Below are 14,228 nucleotides of genomic sequence, written 5' to 3'. Positions count from 1 at the left end.
GTGAGTGTTCACCGCCAAGTTTAACGTCTGATTCGCTACCTCTTCTGGACAACTGGTTTGCGCATGGCCTAGCGATTGGGGGGATTTCTAGTGTTGATGCTGCCGTTGCAGATTCACTCAGAGGCAGGAATACCGACGTCCAAAGACGGGGTTGGAGAGGGATTGAACGGCTCAAATGCTCCAGCATGATTGTCGATGACTGCCTGATCGCATTCGAGGTCGCCACTCCATTCTAATGATATGCAGATACCGAGTTGATGCATTCTTCGGGTACCTCACCTCGCAAGGCAGAGTAACTGTGTTGTCGGTGTCCCAAAGTTAGGGTGACACTGCTGCAGCATTATGCATGACGAACGGCGACCTCATCTCATTTCGCGTGCAAAGGTAGTCAGTCTCAAGTTGAAAACAGATATTCTAATCTCCAGCATTGAAGGGTGTTTGTTGAGCGGGGTTCAGCTTTGTGGTGACTTGGTTGCGCCCGCAGTGCATTGAGGAAGCGAGACTGAACATATTCAGTGCCACCAATCCAAGTTGCTAGTTTCTGCTCGTAGCCCCAAGGCCCAAGGCCCCGGATCCCTACCTAGGTACCGCTGCGGGCAGTAAGGCGGCTCCCAGCCCAAGGGACGACCCTTCCCGTGTTATACTTGACGCTAGGGCTCTTCTGCCGAATCACATACGTTCCTTACAGCGCATGAGATATTCTTTGTCGAGATTGTACGCCACTACATTTACTGTCATTCGGCTGATTTGACAGGTCAAGATATAGATCCCAGACACAACGCCCTCATTGGCTTACATCAACCGGAGAATATTCATATTCACGCCACACAGTGCGTGCTGAAGCGGGCAACCAGTCAAAATGTGTACACACCGGTGTGGCTACTTCGGGTCCATAGCATCTTGGTCCAACGCATAAGCTCAAGTGCTCAGAAAGAAGGCGTGCATGACGCTGAACAAACTTGCCTGTCTCGCTTCCAGCACAGCACGTAGGCTTGACGCTCTACTGTCGTCTCCGGGCTATTTAAGAACGATGCTGCAGTCTCCAGGAAGAGATCAGTCACTCCGCCACAATCGTCTTCGAGTATCTGTGCACAGTCGGCTACTATCCGCACACGTACTCGTCTTTTCATCCATCATGTCCAAGTCTCGGTCCTCCCAACCCCGCACTGCCACACCAGTCACTGTCACTCACAACCCTTGTTCGAATATCACAGACCGCGCCCCTGACAAAGGCGCGACCGTCGAGGCAGATTCTTCTACTCAAAGCAGTACTGTTGTATCCTACACCGTCATGCTCGCCTGTAACGGTACAGACCCTCACCTCTTCCCCATCGGCGTGAAATCTGAACGGCTCTAGGCACTTTCGATGTCGGCATGGGATTGGGCCATCGTGTTCGTCGCTCAAGTTCCACGGAGGTCCTTGTTGGGGAGGATAGGGAGGGGAGAAGTTAGAATGGGCTGGATGTTGTGAGCTCTTCTTGTCTGTCAATGGTTGCCAGTAAATATCTTCAGCGACTCAGCGACGAACAGGAGCGCTGGAGCAAAGCATGGTTTCTGTACAGATCATTGATTAGCAGTGTGTGGAATGCATATAGTATTTCGTTGCACAAGAATCTGAATGGGTGCGGCGCAGAGCGAGCTCACTTGACGCTGTGTTGGATAGAGCGGACCGACGTTCCAATCTCAAAGAAGCTTACAGCCGCTGGTCTAGGACTATGGAGCACATGTACAGTATCGACCGATGCTCCATCAAGTACTGCACGTTATGGTCATCGTCTGGATCTTCACTGCAGCTCGGGGCTTCTTTGCTCTGGAGTTACGATAGGTACTTTTCTACACGGTAAGACGGTGAACAGTGACAAAGAAAAAAAAAAGGAAAGAAAAATTGAGATCATCAAGAAGCAGAAAAGACGAAACTTTTTTGGTCAACACCAAGAACCTATCTCCAAACTCCAAAACCCGCAGCTTGGCCGTCGAAGATATCTGCGTGTCACCCAGCCGACGAACCAAATGCACCACCTGAAGTATCGTCAAGAGTAGCTGAACTGTTCTAGCCAGGCTGCCAACGCGATCCCCTCCCTTCACCAGCAGCAGTGCCAGTTCGACATGCCAGTTCCAGAGCAGCATCCCCCCACGAAACGGCGCGCGGACCAGTTTTCCGCCGCCCGCATGGGATCATCGCGAATCCTGGATTCGGCAACGATTCGGATGAATAGATACATGGCGAACAGCGATGCATCCATTGTTCAACACTGCGCGTCCAATTCCGACATCATCAGGTCGCGACACGAACGAAAAACACCGACGCGAACATCCCATGCGACGGGTACAGTCCCCTGAAACGACCAGCACGCAAAGCCGCGGCACAGCTCAGAACGTCCTGATTCGAAGCGCGCAAACCATCGCATCGATGACGAAGTCTGATTTCTTTTCTGGCTGGCCTGTGCGATAGCGGCAGCGGCCCATCGCATCTCGGGCAGCAAGGCGGCGGGGATGATCGATCTGGGCTGGCCACAGCTTGCGGCAAACGCAAAGCGTACTGGCATGTCCAAGTCAGCACGAACACGCAATCGCCGTGCACCGCGTGTAGCTCAAAAAGAGAAAAAAAAAAAAAAAAAAAAAAAAAAAAACACCCCCCGCCGACGTATTAGCAAACGTCCGCTTCACTACACTGTCAGCCGTGCAGCGGTGGCATGGACAGTTGAGACCATGTGGGGTTCTCATGCACTGTTTCTTCTGTGTTGGAGGGAGCGGGACAAGGGGTTCCTGACACTTGAGACTACCTTCACACCCAGAGAGAATGTGTGTCGTGAGTTGAAAGAACTCTGGAGAGGCCCAGTCTGGTTATACATGCGTGCGGCTACCTCGAAGCTGAAAGTTGTGGTAGGCAGCTGTTGAGCAACAAGCTCCCAATATTCAGATAGTCAGTCAATGACTTCCTCTGCACAGCACGACTCACTCTGCTGTTTCTACTACCAACGAATAGGGACACCAAGAGTCGCAGCTCGAGTTCAACGGAGGCGGTTGTTGGCGCGGATGTGGATGGAGGTGCCGTAGGACAGTGAATATGTCGTTCGTCATCGAACAGCTTCGCCGTGTGAGAAAGAGGGGGTGAACTGTGCATACATGACAGCAAGGTCAATGATGTGGGAGGACCACGAGGGGAGGCAATCACCGAAAGAATCTTGATGCGTGGAAAACAGGCATGTCTTTTACTCAAAATGCAGTCCACACGCTGAAGTGGACGCGCTGCCCAAACGCCATGGTATATGAACGCAGATCGCACAATGGTGTCGTGGATGTCGTGAAATGCATGTCCTCTCTCTTTCACTCCCAAAATCACATGTCCCCTCTGCTGATTCCTCTTTTTTCTGTCTCACCCCTTAGACCTGACCACGGTAGGGCTCGTAAGCGGTCCCAGGTTGCCCGTGCCCACTTGGTTTGAAAGCTGGCGCAGTCTGCAGCTGGTGGCCCTGCTGGCCAAACGCCGGGCTGCTGACACGCTCGTACGTGTACGGTGTCTTCTCGACCACCATCTTCTTGTGCCCGCTCTTGCCGGAGCAGCAGCACACGCTAAGCAGCCAAAACAGACCCGATGCGATGCTGAAGGCGACACCGAGCCACATGACTTGCAGCATCTTGTTGCCCATGGAGGCGTCGATGTTGTACGGCTCGAGTGCGGTGCGGAAGACGCCTGCGAGCACGCCGTAGACAGCGGTGGCGGTGGCGGCGGCTGCGATGGCGAAGATAGACGAGGCCTGTCTAAAGTTAGTATATCATGCTTGGCTGTATGGCGAGTAGGGAGACGTACAGTAGAGAGAATCGTGGTAACAAAACTTCCCCACCTCGAGAAGATGGCGAAGAAGCCAACCACGAATTCGGCAGCGGTCAGAATCGTCGCAATGATAAACGCCCAGTTCATCCACCCGGCCACCTTCTTGTACGTGTTGAGCCCTTTCTGGAGGTCTTCGCCAAGCACATTCTGGACAGAAGTGTTTTTCAGCCCCCAAACCTCGATGGGATCGAACCAAAACTGCGTCTTGGAGGAGGAGCAGAATGTAATCTTCTCGACGCCATCTTTCTTCTCGCCTTCGCAGTACGACCACAGACCGACCTGGTAGAAGTCCTTGAGATCCTTGGAGGAGGCGGCGCCGGTGAGGGCGTTGAGGAGGTCGTTGTTGACATTAAGCTTGTCGCCGGCGTCGTCGACTTTGTTTAGGATGGTTTGCGGATCCGCTGTGAAGTTGCTTGTGTCCGCCTGTGAGGATTGTCAGTGGAGGGCGGGTGAGGACGGAAGTGATCGGCGTACCTTGAAGAAATACAGATCTCGCCCCAGTGATGTCGAGGGGGCCTTGTTGTTGTTGCCCAGCTGCCCGATCATAACGATGAGCAGACAGATGAGCGATGCGACTGTCAACGCCATGGGCGTGATGATGCACGCGACGCGCCCTGCCTTCCCCATGTTTGCGGTGGTGCGAGTGTAGAGCGAGTGGATGGATGGTCAAGTGCTTCGACACGCGACGTCAGAGGATGGTTGTTATCGATTGCGCGAGGCAGTCGTGATGGCAATTCGCAATTGTCGAGTCGCCGAGGCAAAGACAGGTGAATGCGAGAGGCTGAACGACAGAAGACCAAACAGATGAGGGGTCAGTCAAACGGCGCGCGGGTCGGTCAGCTTTTGTACAAGCTTGCGTGTGGGCGCTGAACCCAGCTGAAGGGGGCTGTGGGAGGCACAGCCAGGGTCTTGTGCAAGTGCGGGTTGCCCAGTAAGATCGGCCGCTGAACAGCCAGTCAGCCAGTCAGCCAGTCAGCCAGTCAGCGGCGTGGCTAGTCTTCACCGAGCCTCACAGGGCTTGCGACCTCGGGCTTGCTGGGGCAGGCGGACTGACGCGACGCCCCACGCTGACCTGCGCTGTGCTTCTCGGGGAGCGGGGACAGCGAGTGTGCCCGGGCGAGATGCAGCTCAGTCCTGTGTGTCGTGAAAGACGCGATGGTGTGCGTGTTCAGCTGCACATCTCCAGCCTTGTTTGCTGTGCAATGTGCCCAGATGATCCACGGCCACGCAATGCTCATGCAATCCTCCCAGTTTTCCCAAACATTCGTCTCTGACTCTCTGGACATCATCATCATCATCATCAATGCGCCTCGTAGTCTCGGTGCAATTAGCAAAACCTCACACGTCTTGCCCAAACAGGCAATTGACGTGTGCGGAAGACGAGAAGCCACACCAGCACGGGCGACGACACTCCACATGCTCTGTCTGCCACACACACACACACACACACACACACACACACACACACAGCCAGGCCAGCCCCGCCAACCTCCCACTGCGCGCCCCGACTCTAGCGACCAACCAGCCAAGCCAAGCCAAGCCAAGGCAAGCCATCACCAAGGCGCAAGCAGCCGCGAATCCCATCCTCAGCCACGTTTCCAAAAATAGACTACGCGCACCTCTCCTCGAGGCTCTCTGCGCGCCAAGGCCCATCCATCGCCGAGTTGCCGTCGTTCTGAAACAGAGCATCTGCCGTTTTTCCTTTCCTTTCCTTTCCTGTCCCTTCCCCTCGAGATGACGATATCGAGGAAGCGTAATCCAGCGTGTTTATAATCGTCTGTGTGTGTATGGGTTTGCGAGGAAGGGTTTTTTTTTGCAGGAATGTGCCATGGCATCAGCCATCATCTCTGGCCTGATTCTGACTCGACTGTCTGGGTGTGTCACCTTGACTTCTCAAAGAGGTAACGCGCGGTTAGGGTTCGTCTTGGGCTAGCGAACATGGCTACGGTTCATGGAAGCTGCGAAGATGGGTTGAGCCAGAGAGCTCGTTCCTGAGGCTGCTGGAGGGGAGGCGACTCATTAGCTAGGAGTGAGGGCATGCTTTGCTCATGTGTCAGCTCTCAAACATGGAGGCTTCAAGACGCGCGTCTCCCGCCGCCCTCTGCAATGTTTCGTGCATCATCAAACCACAACATGTAACATCACCAAAGTCTGGGTCCAATCTCTGGGTGCGGGTTGCAAAAAAAAAGGCTTCACCAATCGTCTTGGGCCTTCATTTTTCTATCTGCACCTGCGTCTCTCCCACCCAAGTTTCTCGCGGCGTCCCATGCATGACGCGCGTCCTCACCACCACGGTCTCTGCACCGCCCTCAGCCTGCGTACAGAGCACGGCTCACTCGCGAACTAAACTCGCCTCAAAAGTAAATGCCTTCGTGTCATACGAGGCTACATCAAATGCCCAGAGATGCTCATCATAAACCAAGACTGTGAAATCGCAAAAGACATAAGAAAAAGGTGTATCAAATCGTGATCCAGAAAGCCAAGTGGTATAAACGGCGCCGCTAATCCTGCGTCGCACGCACAGAGGAAGAAGTGAATATGCAGGATGATCGTAAAAGGAAAAGCCCCGTGTCCATGGGTGTGCGCTGGCAGTGGTTGGGGCCAGGCTAGTGATAGGATGAGAACCCGAGGGGTGGTGCAGACATTAGAGGTTAGGCTACTAATGCTGTGGGTATTGCGCCATGAACGCCGTCGCAAAAGGTGGGATGAGTCGCTGAATCCGGATCCGAGCTTCTATGGTTACAGGGCGCGGGGTGCTCGTGAACGAACGTCGCGGGGGTCGGTGGGTGTCGAAGAGGGCCATGCAAGGCGCAGTCCAGACCTACATGCCAGAGCGGCCGAGTGCTGTGCACTAGAACCTAGCTCGGCTGCGTTGTAGGGCGGCAGGATGGGCGAAGATGGCGGTAGAAGAGAAGGCAGTGAGTGGCGGGTGTGTGCAGGATGCTCAGCGTGAGTGCTGGTTGCGAGGGTCCTGCTGGTTCGACTGGCCTCGTCCTTGCTCGTTCCTTGCTCGGATCCATTGCGCGTTTCCACTCATGCGGCCTTCCAATGCCTTGTCAGCATCGGCGTCGTTGCGTCGAGGTGCGACGGCTCCGTTGATGATGTCTTCGGGCCTGAGCCTGCTGATGTCGTGCGCAATGGAAGAGATGACGTAGCCGCGAAGCTCCTTTGCTTCACGCAGGTCTTCACCTTGCAGGCGGAACTTGTCTTGCTTGGACATGTCCTTGCGTCGCACAGCACGGATCTCATCCATGATGTGGAGCACGACGGCCTCAGGAGCGCGGTTGCGGGGCGCTGCGTGCTTGTTCTGGTCGCGCACGTAGCGTCGCGTAACGTCCATGGCGCCGTCCGCAGAGAAGGCGATGCAGTAGGAGAGCTTCTTGCCCCAGCCTGATGCACACGTTAGTCTGTGAAGAGGGTGGAGGTGGAGGCTGATGGAGGGAGCTTGGACGTACCATCTGTGTAGAGCCGGGGCTTGTCCCAGGCCTCTTCGCAGGCGTCCACGTGGACCCATCGCTTGCGGTGGACCGAGTAGACCTCTGTCCAGACGTGGTCCTCTGCGTTCCAGACCCAGCGGACGCGCGATCCAACGGCGCGGCACAGCATGCTGAAGCAGTTGGCCCACTCGCCACATCGGCCTTTGCGGGTCTGCAGTAGGACGAAGGCGTCGTTGTAGCGGGGGAAGCGCTCGTAGTTCTGGCAGCCATCGTGGGAGCACTTGTAGGCCTCGACCTGGTTGGCGCCGCGGGCGTGCTCGTCGGGAAGCGGTGCGGTGAGGCCGACGGCGACGGTGGGCGAGTAGCAGCGCGAGCACGGGGGGTTGTTGACCCAGTGGAAGAAGGAGCGCTTGAACCAGCGCAGCAGGGCTCGGACGACGCAGTCCTGGTAGCCCCAGGCGGCCTTCTTGCCAGCGCCGAGACTGTCGGCCTCGGCCTGCAGGATCTGGCTCTCCTCGTCGGCCTCGTTGTAGATCTGCTCGAGGGGCACGACGCGCAGGGCCTCGTCGAGCAGGCCGGGGTTCTCCCAGCGCGTGGGCATGTTGGAGAGCGAGTGCAGCATGTTGCGGAAGCGCAGCGAGCGGGCGTCGCTGGGGGCCTGGGCGACGAGCGGGATGTTCTTGAGCGATGCGTACGACGGCGGGGCGGCGGCGGCGGGCGGTTGCGGGGAGCCAAAGTCTCGCGGGGCAGGCGAGGCAGAGCGCGAGTGCGACGAGTATGTGGAGAGGTCGTTCATGCGCTTGGTGCTGAGGACGGAACGGAAGCGCTCCGTCAGCTCGGCGGCCAGGCGGTCGACGTCGGCGGCAGGCGCCCGTGACGAGGCTCGCGGGTGGTCCATGGCGGGCGGGCGGGTGGTGTGAGTGCGTGTGGTGGTGGTGGAGAGTCGACGTGGGCGGGCGAGGGGCGAGGAGCGCGGGCGGCGGGTGTAAGTAGGCTGCGGACGATGGGCGCTGCACAGCCCCGGGTCGCTAGCGGGCAGACGTCACGGCGGGCGATGGGTGCAGAGACGTGAGACGTCGGTCGGCAGTCGCCGGTGGTCGGTCGTCGTCGTCGGTCGGCGTCGTCGGGCACGTTGGCGAGCACGGTGCTGCAGCGTCCGGTATGCGCAAGACGACGGCCAGAGGGGACTGGAATCGGTTCGGCTGAGCAGAGAGGGTGCGCAGGGACGGAGGGCGTTCATGAGGGCGGGAATGGGGCAACAGCGGACAGCGGCGCCTTGCCGCTTTGGTTAGGGGCTTCGCGGTCGACACGCGGCCCTCACCCACCGACGCCTGCTCCAACACACGGCTGCAACGAAACGCGCTGGCCGGCCACCACCCACGACGCTACCGCCCCGACGATTGCGCGCCACCGGAGACCCGCGTGCGTCTTCTCTGCTCTCTGCAGCCGCCGTCTATCGTGGCCCTGCTGTGCGCTCTGAACTTCGCTTTCCTCCGCACGCCCTCGCTTGCTTCTCGCACACACGCGGCCGCCAAGCCCTGATGGCACGCTAAGCGATTGCGTATGCTACTTGGCTTGGCCCTAGCCGCCACAGAACCACAGGAGCGCGCGAAGCCTCGACGGCTCTCGAACCCTTGGCAGCCCACGACCCTCTTCACCATGGTTTGCCTGCAACGTGACTCTGCCCCAGCACTGGGAGGCTTCCACTCTCCTCGCGCCTCTCGCAAACGCGCAGTCGTCGCTTGCGTGCGCCTATCGCACTCCACCACGCGCCCTGCTGCCGTGGACCGGAGATCGGCCCCTGCACGCCGCGGAGCCCATGTACGCGTAACGCACCGGTGTGCGGCAGCTTTTTCCTGGTGAATCAGTGGCTCCACCGCCGCCGTTGACGACGCAGCCGCTTCAAGAACAGCCGGATGAACATGTCTCCCCCAGCTGCTGCCCCATTCCCACACGCACCTTTTGATCAAACAAGCCCGCACCATGGCTTGCGACAGCGTTGTCCCTTCCAGATTGCCTCTTCTCTGGCGCGCTCGAACCCCTGCGCACTGTTATTGGCCGTGCGGCCATGTGGCGAACTGACAGGCAGCGCACGCAGCCCTTTGGCGAGCGCGTGCCTCGTCATCATTGGTCTGCGTCAGCCATCAGGTCGATCTGCTGCAACGACGCGGCCTGTCACAGGCGATCTTGCAACATCGTTGCCTCTGCGGTGAGACAGCTTGCGAATACATGATGCTACACATTCCTGCTGGCGCAACCTCGCGCACATCACCGCAGATGCTGCTGCATGGAGCAGGTGCAGAGACACGCACGCGATAGTAGACAGACCGCCAAAGCAGCTACTGGCGAGCACCTCAGCACCACATCTGACATCAGCACGCTACACGTTGGGCTCGAAGATGCGTGCGACGACTGTGAGATTCACGAACCGACTACCCCACATCACGTGTCGACGACTGCACATCTCTACTGCATCCATCTCCTTCTTGCAAATAACAAACACCCAGACCCAGACCCTGCCCATCCATCCCAACAAGCACAGACTGTGCTGTATCAGATGATCATCTCAATCCCCGTCGACTTGCACTCGGTCAAATATCCTGTGTGCTGACGAGTCACTGCAATACCCAGACAAGGGTGGTCTGGACCCCCCACTTGCCATATGTGTGTGGTATCTAGCATCGACGCGTCGTCCTCCGAAGCATTAGCATGAGCAGGACACCCTACCATGCTCGGCTTTCGATAAGCTTGCACGGCGCCCTGGACTGCACCGCGCGGCGTGGAACGTGTCGTGTTGCTTCCCGGATGCTTCTAGGGTGAGCAATCGTCACGGCTGTGTGGACATTGGGAAGAAGAGCAAGTCAAACTCGAATCGGTGTTTCGATTGGACGAGGTATCAACGCCGAAACCCAATGCATCTATAAACTTTTTTTTCCCCTCGTCTTTCTTCTGGTCTTGCAGACAGAAAAAAAACCCCCCCACATGCTTACTTCTCGTGCGCCCCGACAAACCGCGGTGGTAGATCGAGCTCCCACGAGGGCCGCTCGACAAGCACCACCTCGAGCAGCTGGCCCTGGCCTTGCTCCCCGCCGCGCACAGGCACCATGCCCAGTATCGGCCGGTACTTGAACGTGTGCCACCAGCTCGCCTTGGGCTCCACTTCGCCCACCTCGCCGCCAGCAGGCACGTCGCCGTGGGTCGTCAGCTCGTCGTGCGTGGCGGTTCGCCGTAGAGACGTCAGCGGTTGGGCCGCCTCGCTCTCGTCGTCGTCGTCGTCGTCGTCGTCGTCGTCGTCGTTGGCGAGCGCGTTGGTCCTGCCTGCGTGCACGTCCAGCCAGGTCGCTTTGCCTGCGTCCTTGCCCGGCGCGCCGTTGTACTTGCGCATCTTGGTCACTGTGCTTTCTCTCGACGGGATGGCGTCGCCGGCGCCGCTGGTCGTCGTCTTCCTCGGCGTGTCGACTGCAGCGTCGCGCTCGCGCTTGCGCTTCTTGGATCCGTCGTCGGACAGGGGCAGGTCTTTGCTCAGGTCGAACATGAAGAGCCATTTCTCGCCGTACAGCCACAGACGCTGCTGCGACGCGGTCACGTCCCATACGCACCCCTTGGCGGGGAGGTCGAGCATGCGGTATTCGGACGGGTAGCTGGATGGTGGATTCCTCCTGGACCATCCTGAAAGACGGCCGGCAGTCACTTCGAAGATATACAGCTGGTGCTTCGCTGATGTGACGAGCAGCCTGTGCTCTGCAGTCGGCACCTCGTGCGAGTGGGGGTGAGGGTTGGACCGTGTGGGATGAACTGCAGGGTTGCCATTCGGTTGTGGCTGAGAGCCGTCTGTACTGGGTTGGAACGACAGTAGTGTGGGTGTCGAGTCAAGACGTGGCAGCAAGTGGCCAGTGGGGTTGCGTATCCATCGCTGGCCGAGGAAGGTGATCTGCTCCTTTGCTCCCCCGTCGTCGTCATCGTCAGAGTCCTCGTCCTCGGCAACGTCCGAGGCGGATTCGTCAATGTCCACTTCGGGCGCGGTTGAGTCCTCGTGCCCTTCGACGACCCACGTGTCGATGTAGCCCGCAAGATCCGTGACAGCGAACACGCTGCCGTCGGATGAAAACTCGGCGTGGTTGATGGAGCGTTCGTAGGATCCATGCTGTCCAGTGAGAGACGTCGTCCGGCTATCCTCTCGAGGCATACGCTGCAGGCGTGCGACCTTGGCGAGCGGACGAGGCTGATCATCTGGATCCTCAGTCCTGATGATCCTGACGAACCTGACTTCGTTGGTCGCAGTCACCGCCGCGAGCCACTTTCCGTCCGCTGTCAGGCGTACATTCCTCGCACCCTCGATGTCGGGCATCTCGATCTTCCTGATGTGAAGACTGGGTCCAGTTCCTGATTGTGGGCGGATGAGCTGGAACAGCTTTACAGCATCTGCTGTCGCAACACTGAGAAGCTCGCCGTCCTGAGTGATGGAGACGGATGTGATGTTCTCCTCTCCTTGTAAAGCCAGACGTGCGACAACCTTTGGCTTTTCTGTGCCGTCGTGATTCGGCTTGACGCGCCAAACACGGACCTCAGTGTTCCACCAGCTGACCAACAGCCGTGCTTCGGGGGCGCTCACAAGAGGAGGAGTGGCAGGCAGCGCTGGCAGACCTCGGCTGAGCTCTTGACCAAACTGACGCAGGGGAACGACGATAGGCTGTGTATCAATACCTACAAGAATGTTGTGAGCTTCTGTCCAATGACGAGACGGGATTGTGGTTCTTACCTCCAGAGACAACGACGCTGAGCTTGTTGCCCTCGTATGTTGCCATGGCCTTCACGTCGTGCTCGTGGTACCTTTGGTGTGATACCTTACGCCACTTGCCATTCTGTCCCTTGTTTCCTTGCGACTTCTTGCAAGTGTAGAAGCATGTGCGACGGTCCATGCCCGCGCTGAAGATGCCCGTGCCGTCGCGTGAAACGGCCAGGTCGAGGACATCCGCCTCGTGGCCGGAGATTCTCTGCGTCTGACTGTAGTTTTTGCCGCTGTAGACCCTGATCTCGCCAGTGGAGTCGCCGGAAACGAAGTCGCCGTTGGAGAGACACTTGACTTTCCATACCAAAATTTCCTTCGGCCCGCCGTGTGGTCCGCTGCCTAAAGAAATGTTCCTGATGACGTTGCCGTTCCTTGTGTCGAAGACTCGAATCATGCTGTCTGCAAAGCCTGCAAGCACAGTATCATGGTCTTTATATGCGACACTCAGCGCACGAGCTTTCTTCGTCGACGCACGAGATACAAATCGCTCGAAGCGGAGGTCGTCGTCTTCAGTGGAGAGGAGAACCAGCGTGCCGTCTGCGCAGCCTGCTACGAGCTTCTGGTAGGAGCCGGTATCGTCGGCGCCTCCAACATGACTGTTCTTTGCCCTCGGCTGCGCTGCGATACACCATACTTCGCTATGGTTGCCGTTCGAGTGCCGCGCCGGGAGACCAGTCGCAAGGTCCCACTCCGTGACGCTGCTTGAGTATCCGATGCTAAACAGTCGCAAGCGTCCAGGCACGATCTTGCCGTTCGAGTCCCTCTGGTCGGGGTTCTGTGTCCACACCAGACCCTCAACGCTGCGGTCTTTGCCGCCGTAGAAGACCTTCTCTTGCAGCCAGGCACCATTCGCAGGGTTCCATATCTCGATGTTTCCGTTTGAGCGTCCGATAGCGAGCCTCAGCGACCCAGGCTCTTGCTGGCCATGTTCGGGTTCGGTATGCGAAAATGCGAGGGCGTTGATAGCAGACGGCGGGAAAGGCACGAAACGCGACCTGTGGATATCCATGGTGCGCAAATACTGCAGTTTCAGACAACAGTTGTATTGGGACACTCCACGCGCAATCAGTCAGCATGCGCTCAAGTCAACACCACAGCTATCATGTTCGTGAAGTTTCCAAGATTTCAATGGAGACGGTGGGTCCCAGGCTAGGCGCAAAACAGGCGCGTTGCTGCAGCTAGGCGAATTGTTCTTCCGTTGCCAGCCTCAACTTCAACCTCAACCTCTTCGATGTCAAACCTCGTCTCGTCATCCACCAGGCTCTGGAGACCACGTCTGCCTATCTGCTTCCATCAGATTAGACATGTGTGGGCTGCGGTGCTGTCTTATCTACCTATGTTGTCCGACAGCTTTTTGACAGCGTGAAGGCTGAGTCATGCCTGTCTACGTTGTCAAAACTCCAACCTCCAGGCACAGGCAGTGCATCGCCAAAGACCGATCCGTTCGACCCTCCGCTCTCACAGATACTGCATTATGGAATGGGCACATACAGAATGGACGATGGACGTGAGCTGGTGGAGAGGCCGGCTGGAGCTGCAAATGCCGACTGAGACAAACGCGTGCGGCGGTTGATTGGGGATTGAACGTAATACATTTACTACGATCGCATATTACGTCCTCTAGACTTTTGCACTGGCAGGGCTGTTTTCTGAAAACTGTGAACAGCGGTGCCGCAATCAAGGCTGGTCTCGGGCAAGGCAGGCCGCAACCAGCCAGTCGAGGTGGCCTCCAAACCGAGTGACTGCACATGGCCGATGGTTCAGCATTGCGCAAACATGACTTGTGCTCCTCACGTTCAGCGCTTATCGGAAGCCCCTCTTTTCGGCCGTGTTGATCGGCTTGTGACGATGCATAATCACACTGTTGTGAGACTCGCTACGGGCGCTATCGTGACGAGGAACCGGTTCAGCTTCCACAAGCTGCGACAAACTTCGCACGTATTTAGCCTCGGGCCTGCACTGGACGTCATCACACCTCGTTGCTGTAGAAATGCTGAGTTGGGCTGCTGAAGTCGGCTGCAACCAAGGTTGAGAGCCCTTTGGTGTGCAGCCATCTGGATGCTGCATGAGATCAACATGAATCACCATCAGTGCGCCTTGGGCGTCCCATGGACGGTTTCAGAGGCTGGTCACGACGCTGCGCAAACTATGTGACTACTTTACGCGG

The 14,228-nt window shown here is 57.6% G+C and overlaps 4 protein-coding genes across 4 annotated transcripts, besides 12 other annotated features; all 4 read right to left on the bottom strand.

The window, feature by feature from the left end:
• Positions 1-2,601: 2,601 nt before the first annotated feature.
• Positions 2,602-2,630: a tandem repeat.
• A 753-nt stretch (positions 2,631-3,383) lies between these two features.
• On the bottom strand, positions 3,384-4,462 carry EKO05_0004130 (uncharacterized protein; the record flags this gene model as incomplete). Its single annotated transcript, XM_038939039.1, has 3 exons — positions 3,384-3,758; positions 3,812-4,258; positions 4,310-4,462. The coding sequence occupies 3 exons, from the start codon at positions 4,460-4,462 to the stop codon at positions 3,384-3,386; spliced, it is 975 nt and encodes a 324-aa protein (XP_038799943.1).
• A 322-nt stretch (positions 4,463-4,784) lies between these two features.
• Positions 4,785-4,820: a tandem repeat.
• A 298-nt stretch (positions 4,821-5,118) lies between these two features.
• Positions 5,119-5,138: a tandem repeat.
• A 126-nt stretch (positions 5,139-5,264) lies between these two features.
• Positions 5,265-5,304: a tandem repeat.
• A 54-nt stretch (positions 5,305-5,358) lies between these two features.
• Positions 5,359-5,388: a tandem repeat.
• Positions 5,389-5,532: 144 nt separating this feature from the next.
• Positions 5,533-5,566: a tandem repeat.
• A 1,213-nt stretch (positions 5,567-6,779) lies between these two features.
• Positions 6,780-8,170, bottom strand: EKO05_0004129 (Peptide-N(4)-(N-acetyl-beta-glucosaminyl)asparagine amidase; the record flags this gene model as incomplete). The annotated part of the gene is made up of 2 exons (XM_038938891.1): positions 6,780-7,225; positions 7,291-8,170. The coding sequence occupies 2 exons, from the start codon at positions 8,168-8,170 to the stop codon at positions 6,780-6,782; spliced, it is 1,326 nt and encodes a 441-aa protein (XP_038799942.1).
• Positions 7,758-7,799: a tandem repeat.
• Positions 7,967-7,999: a tandem repeat.
• A 12-nt stretch (positions 8,171-8,182) lies between the features above and the next one.
• Positions 8,183-8,211: a tandem repeat.
• A 135-nt stretch (positions 8,212-8,346) lies between these two features.
• Positions 8,347-8,398: a tandem repeat.
• A 1,860-nt stretch (positions 8,399-10,258) lies between these two features.
• Positions 10,259-13,070, bottom strand: EKO05_0004128 (U3 small nucleolar RNA-associated protein; the record flags this gene model as incomplete). Its single annotated transcript, XM_038939072.1, has 2 exons — positions 10,259-11,976; positions 12,032-13,070. The coding sequence occupies 2 exons, from the start codon at positions 13,068-13,070 to the stop codon at positions 10,259-10,261; spliced, it is 2,757 nt and encodes a 918-aa protein (XP_038799941.1).
• Positions 10,533-10,569: a tandem repeat.
• Positions 11,221-11,260: a tandem repeat.
• Positions 13,071-13,445: 375 nt separating the features above from the next.
• EKO05_0004127 (uncharacterized protein) lies at positions 13,446-13,811 on the bottom strand (the record flags this gene model as incomplete). Its single annotated transcript, XM_059636317.1, has 1 exon — positions 13,446-13,811. The coding sequence occupies one exon, from the start codon at positions 13,809-13,811 to the stop codon at positions 13,446-13,448; it is 366 nt and encodes a 121-aa protein (XP_059492300.1).
• Positions 13,812-14,228: the final 417 nt, after the last annotated feature.

Source organism: Ascochyta rabiei, chromosome 6 (assembly GCF_004011695.2).
Source record: "Ascochyta rabiei chromosome 6, complete sequence".
Classification (NCBI taxonomy): domain Eukaryota; kingdom Fungi; phylum Ascomycota; class Dothideomycetes; order Pleosporales; family Didymellaceae; genus Ascochyta; species Ascochyta rabiei.
Note: the sequence above shows the minus strand (reverse complement) of the source record. Positions and strands in the feature narration are given on the sequence as shown.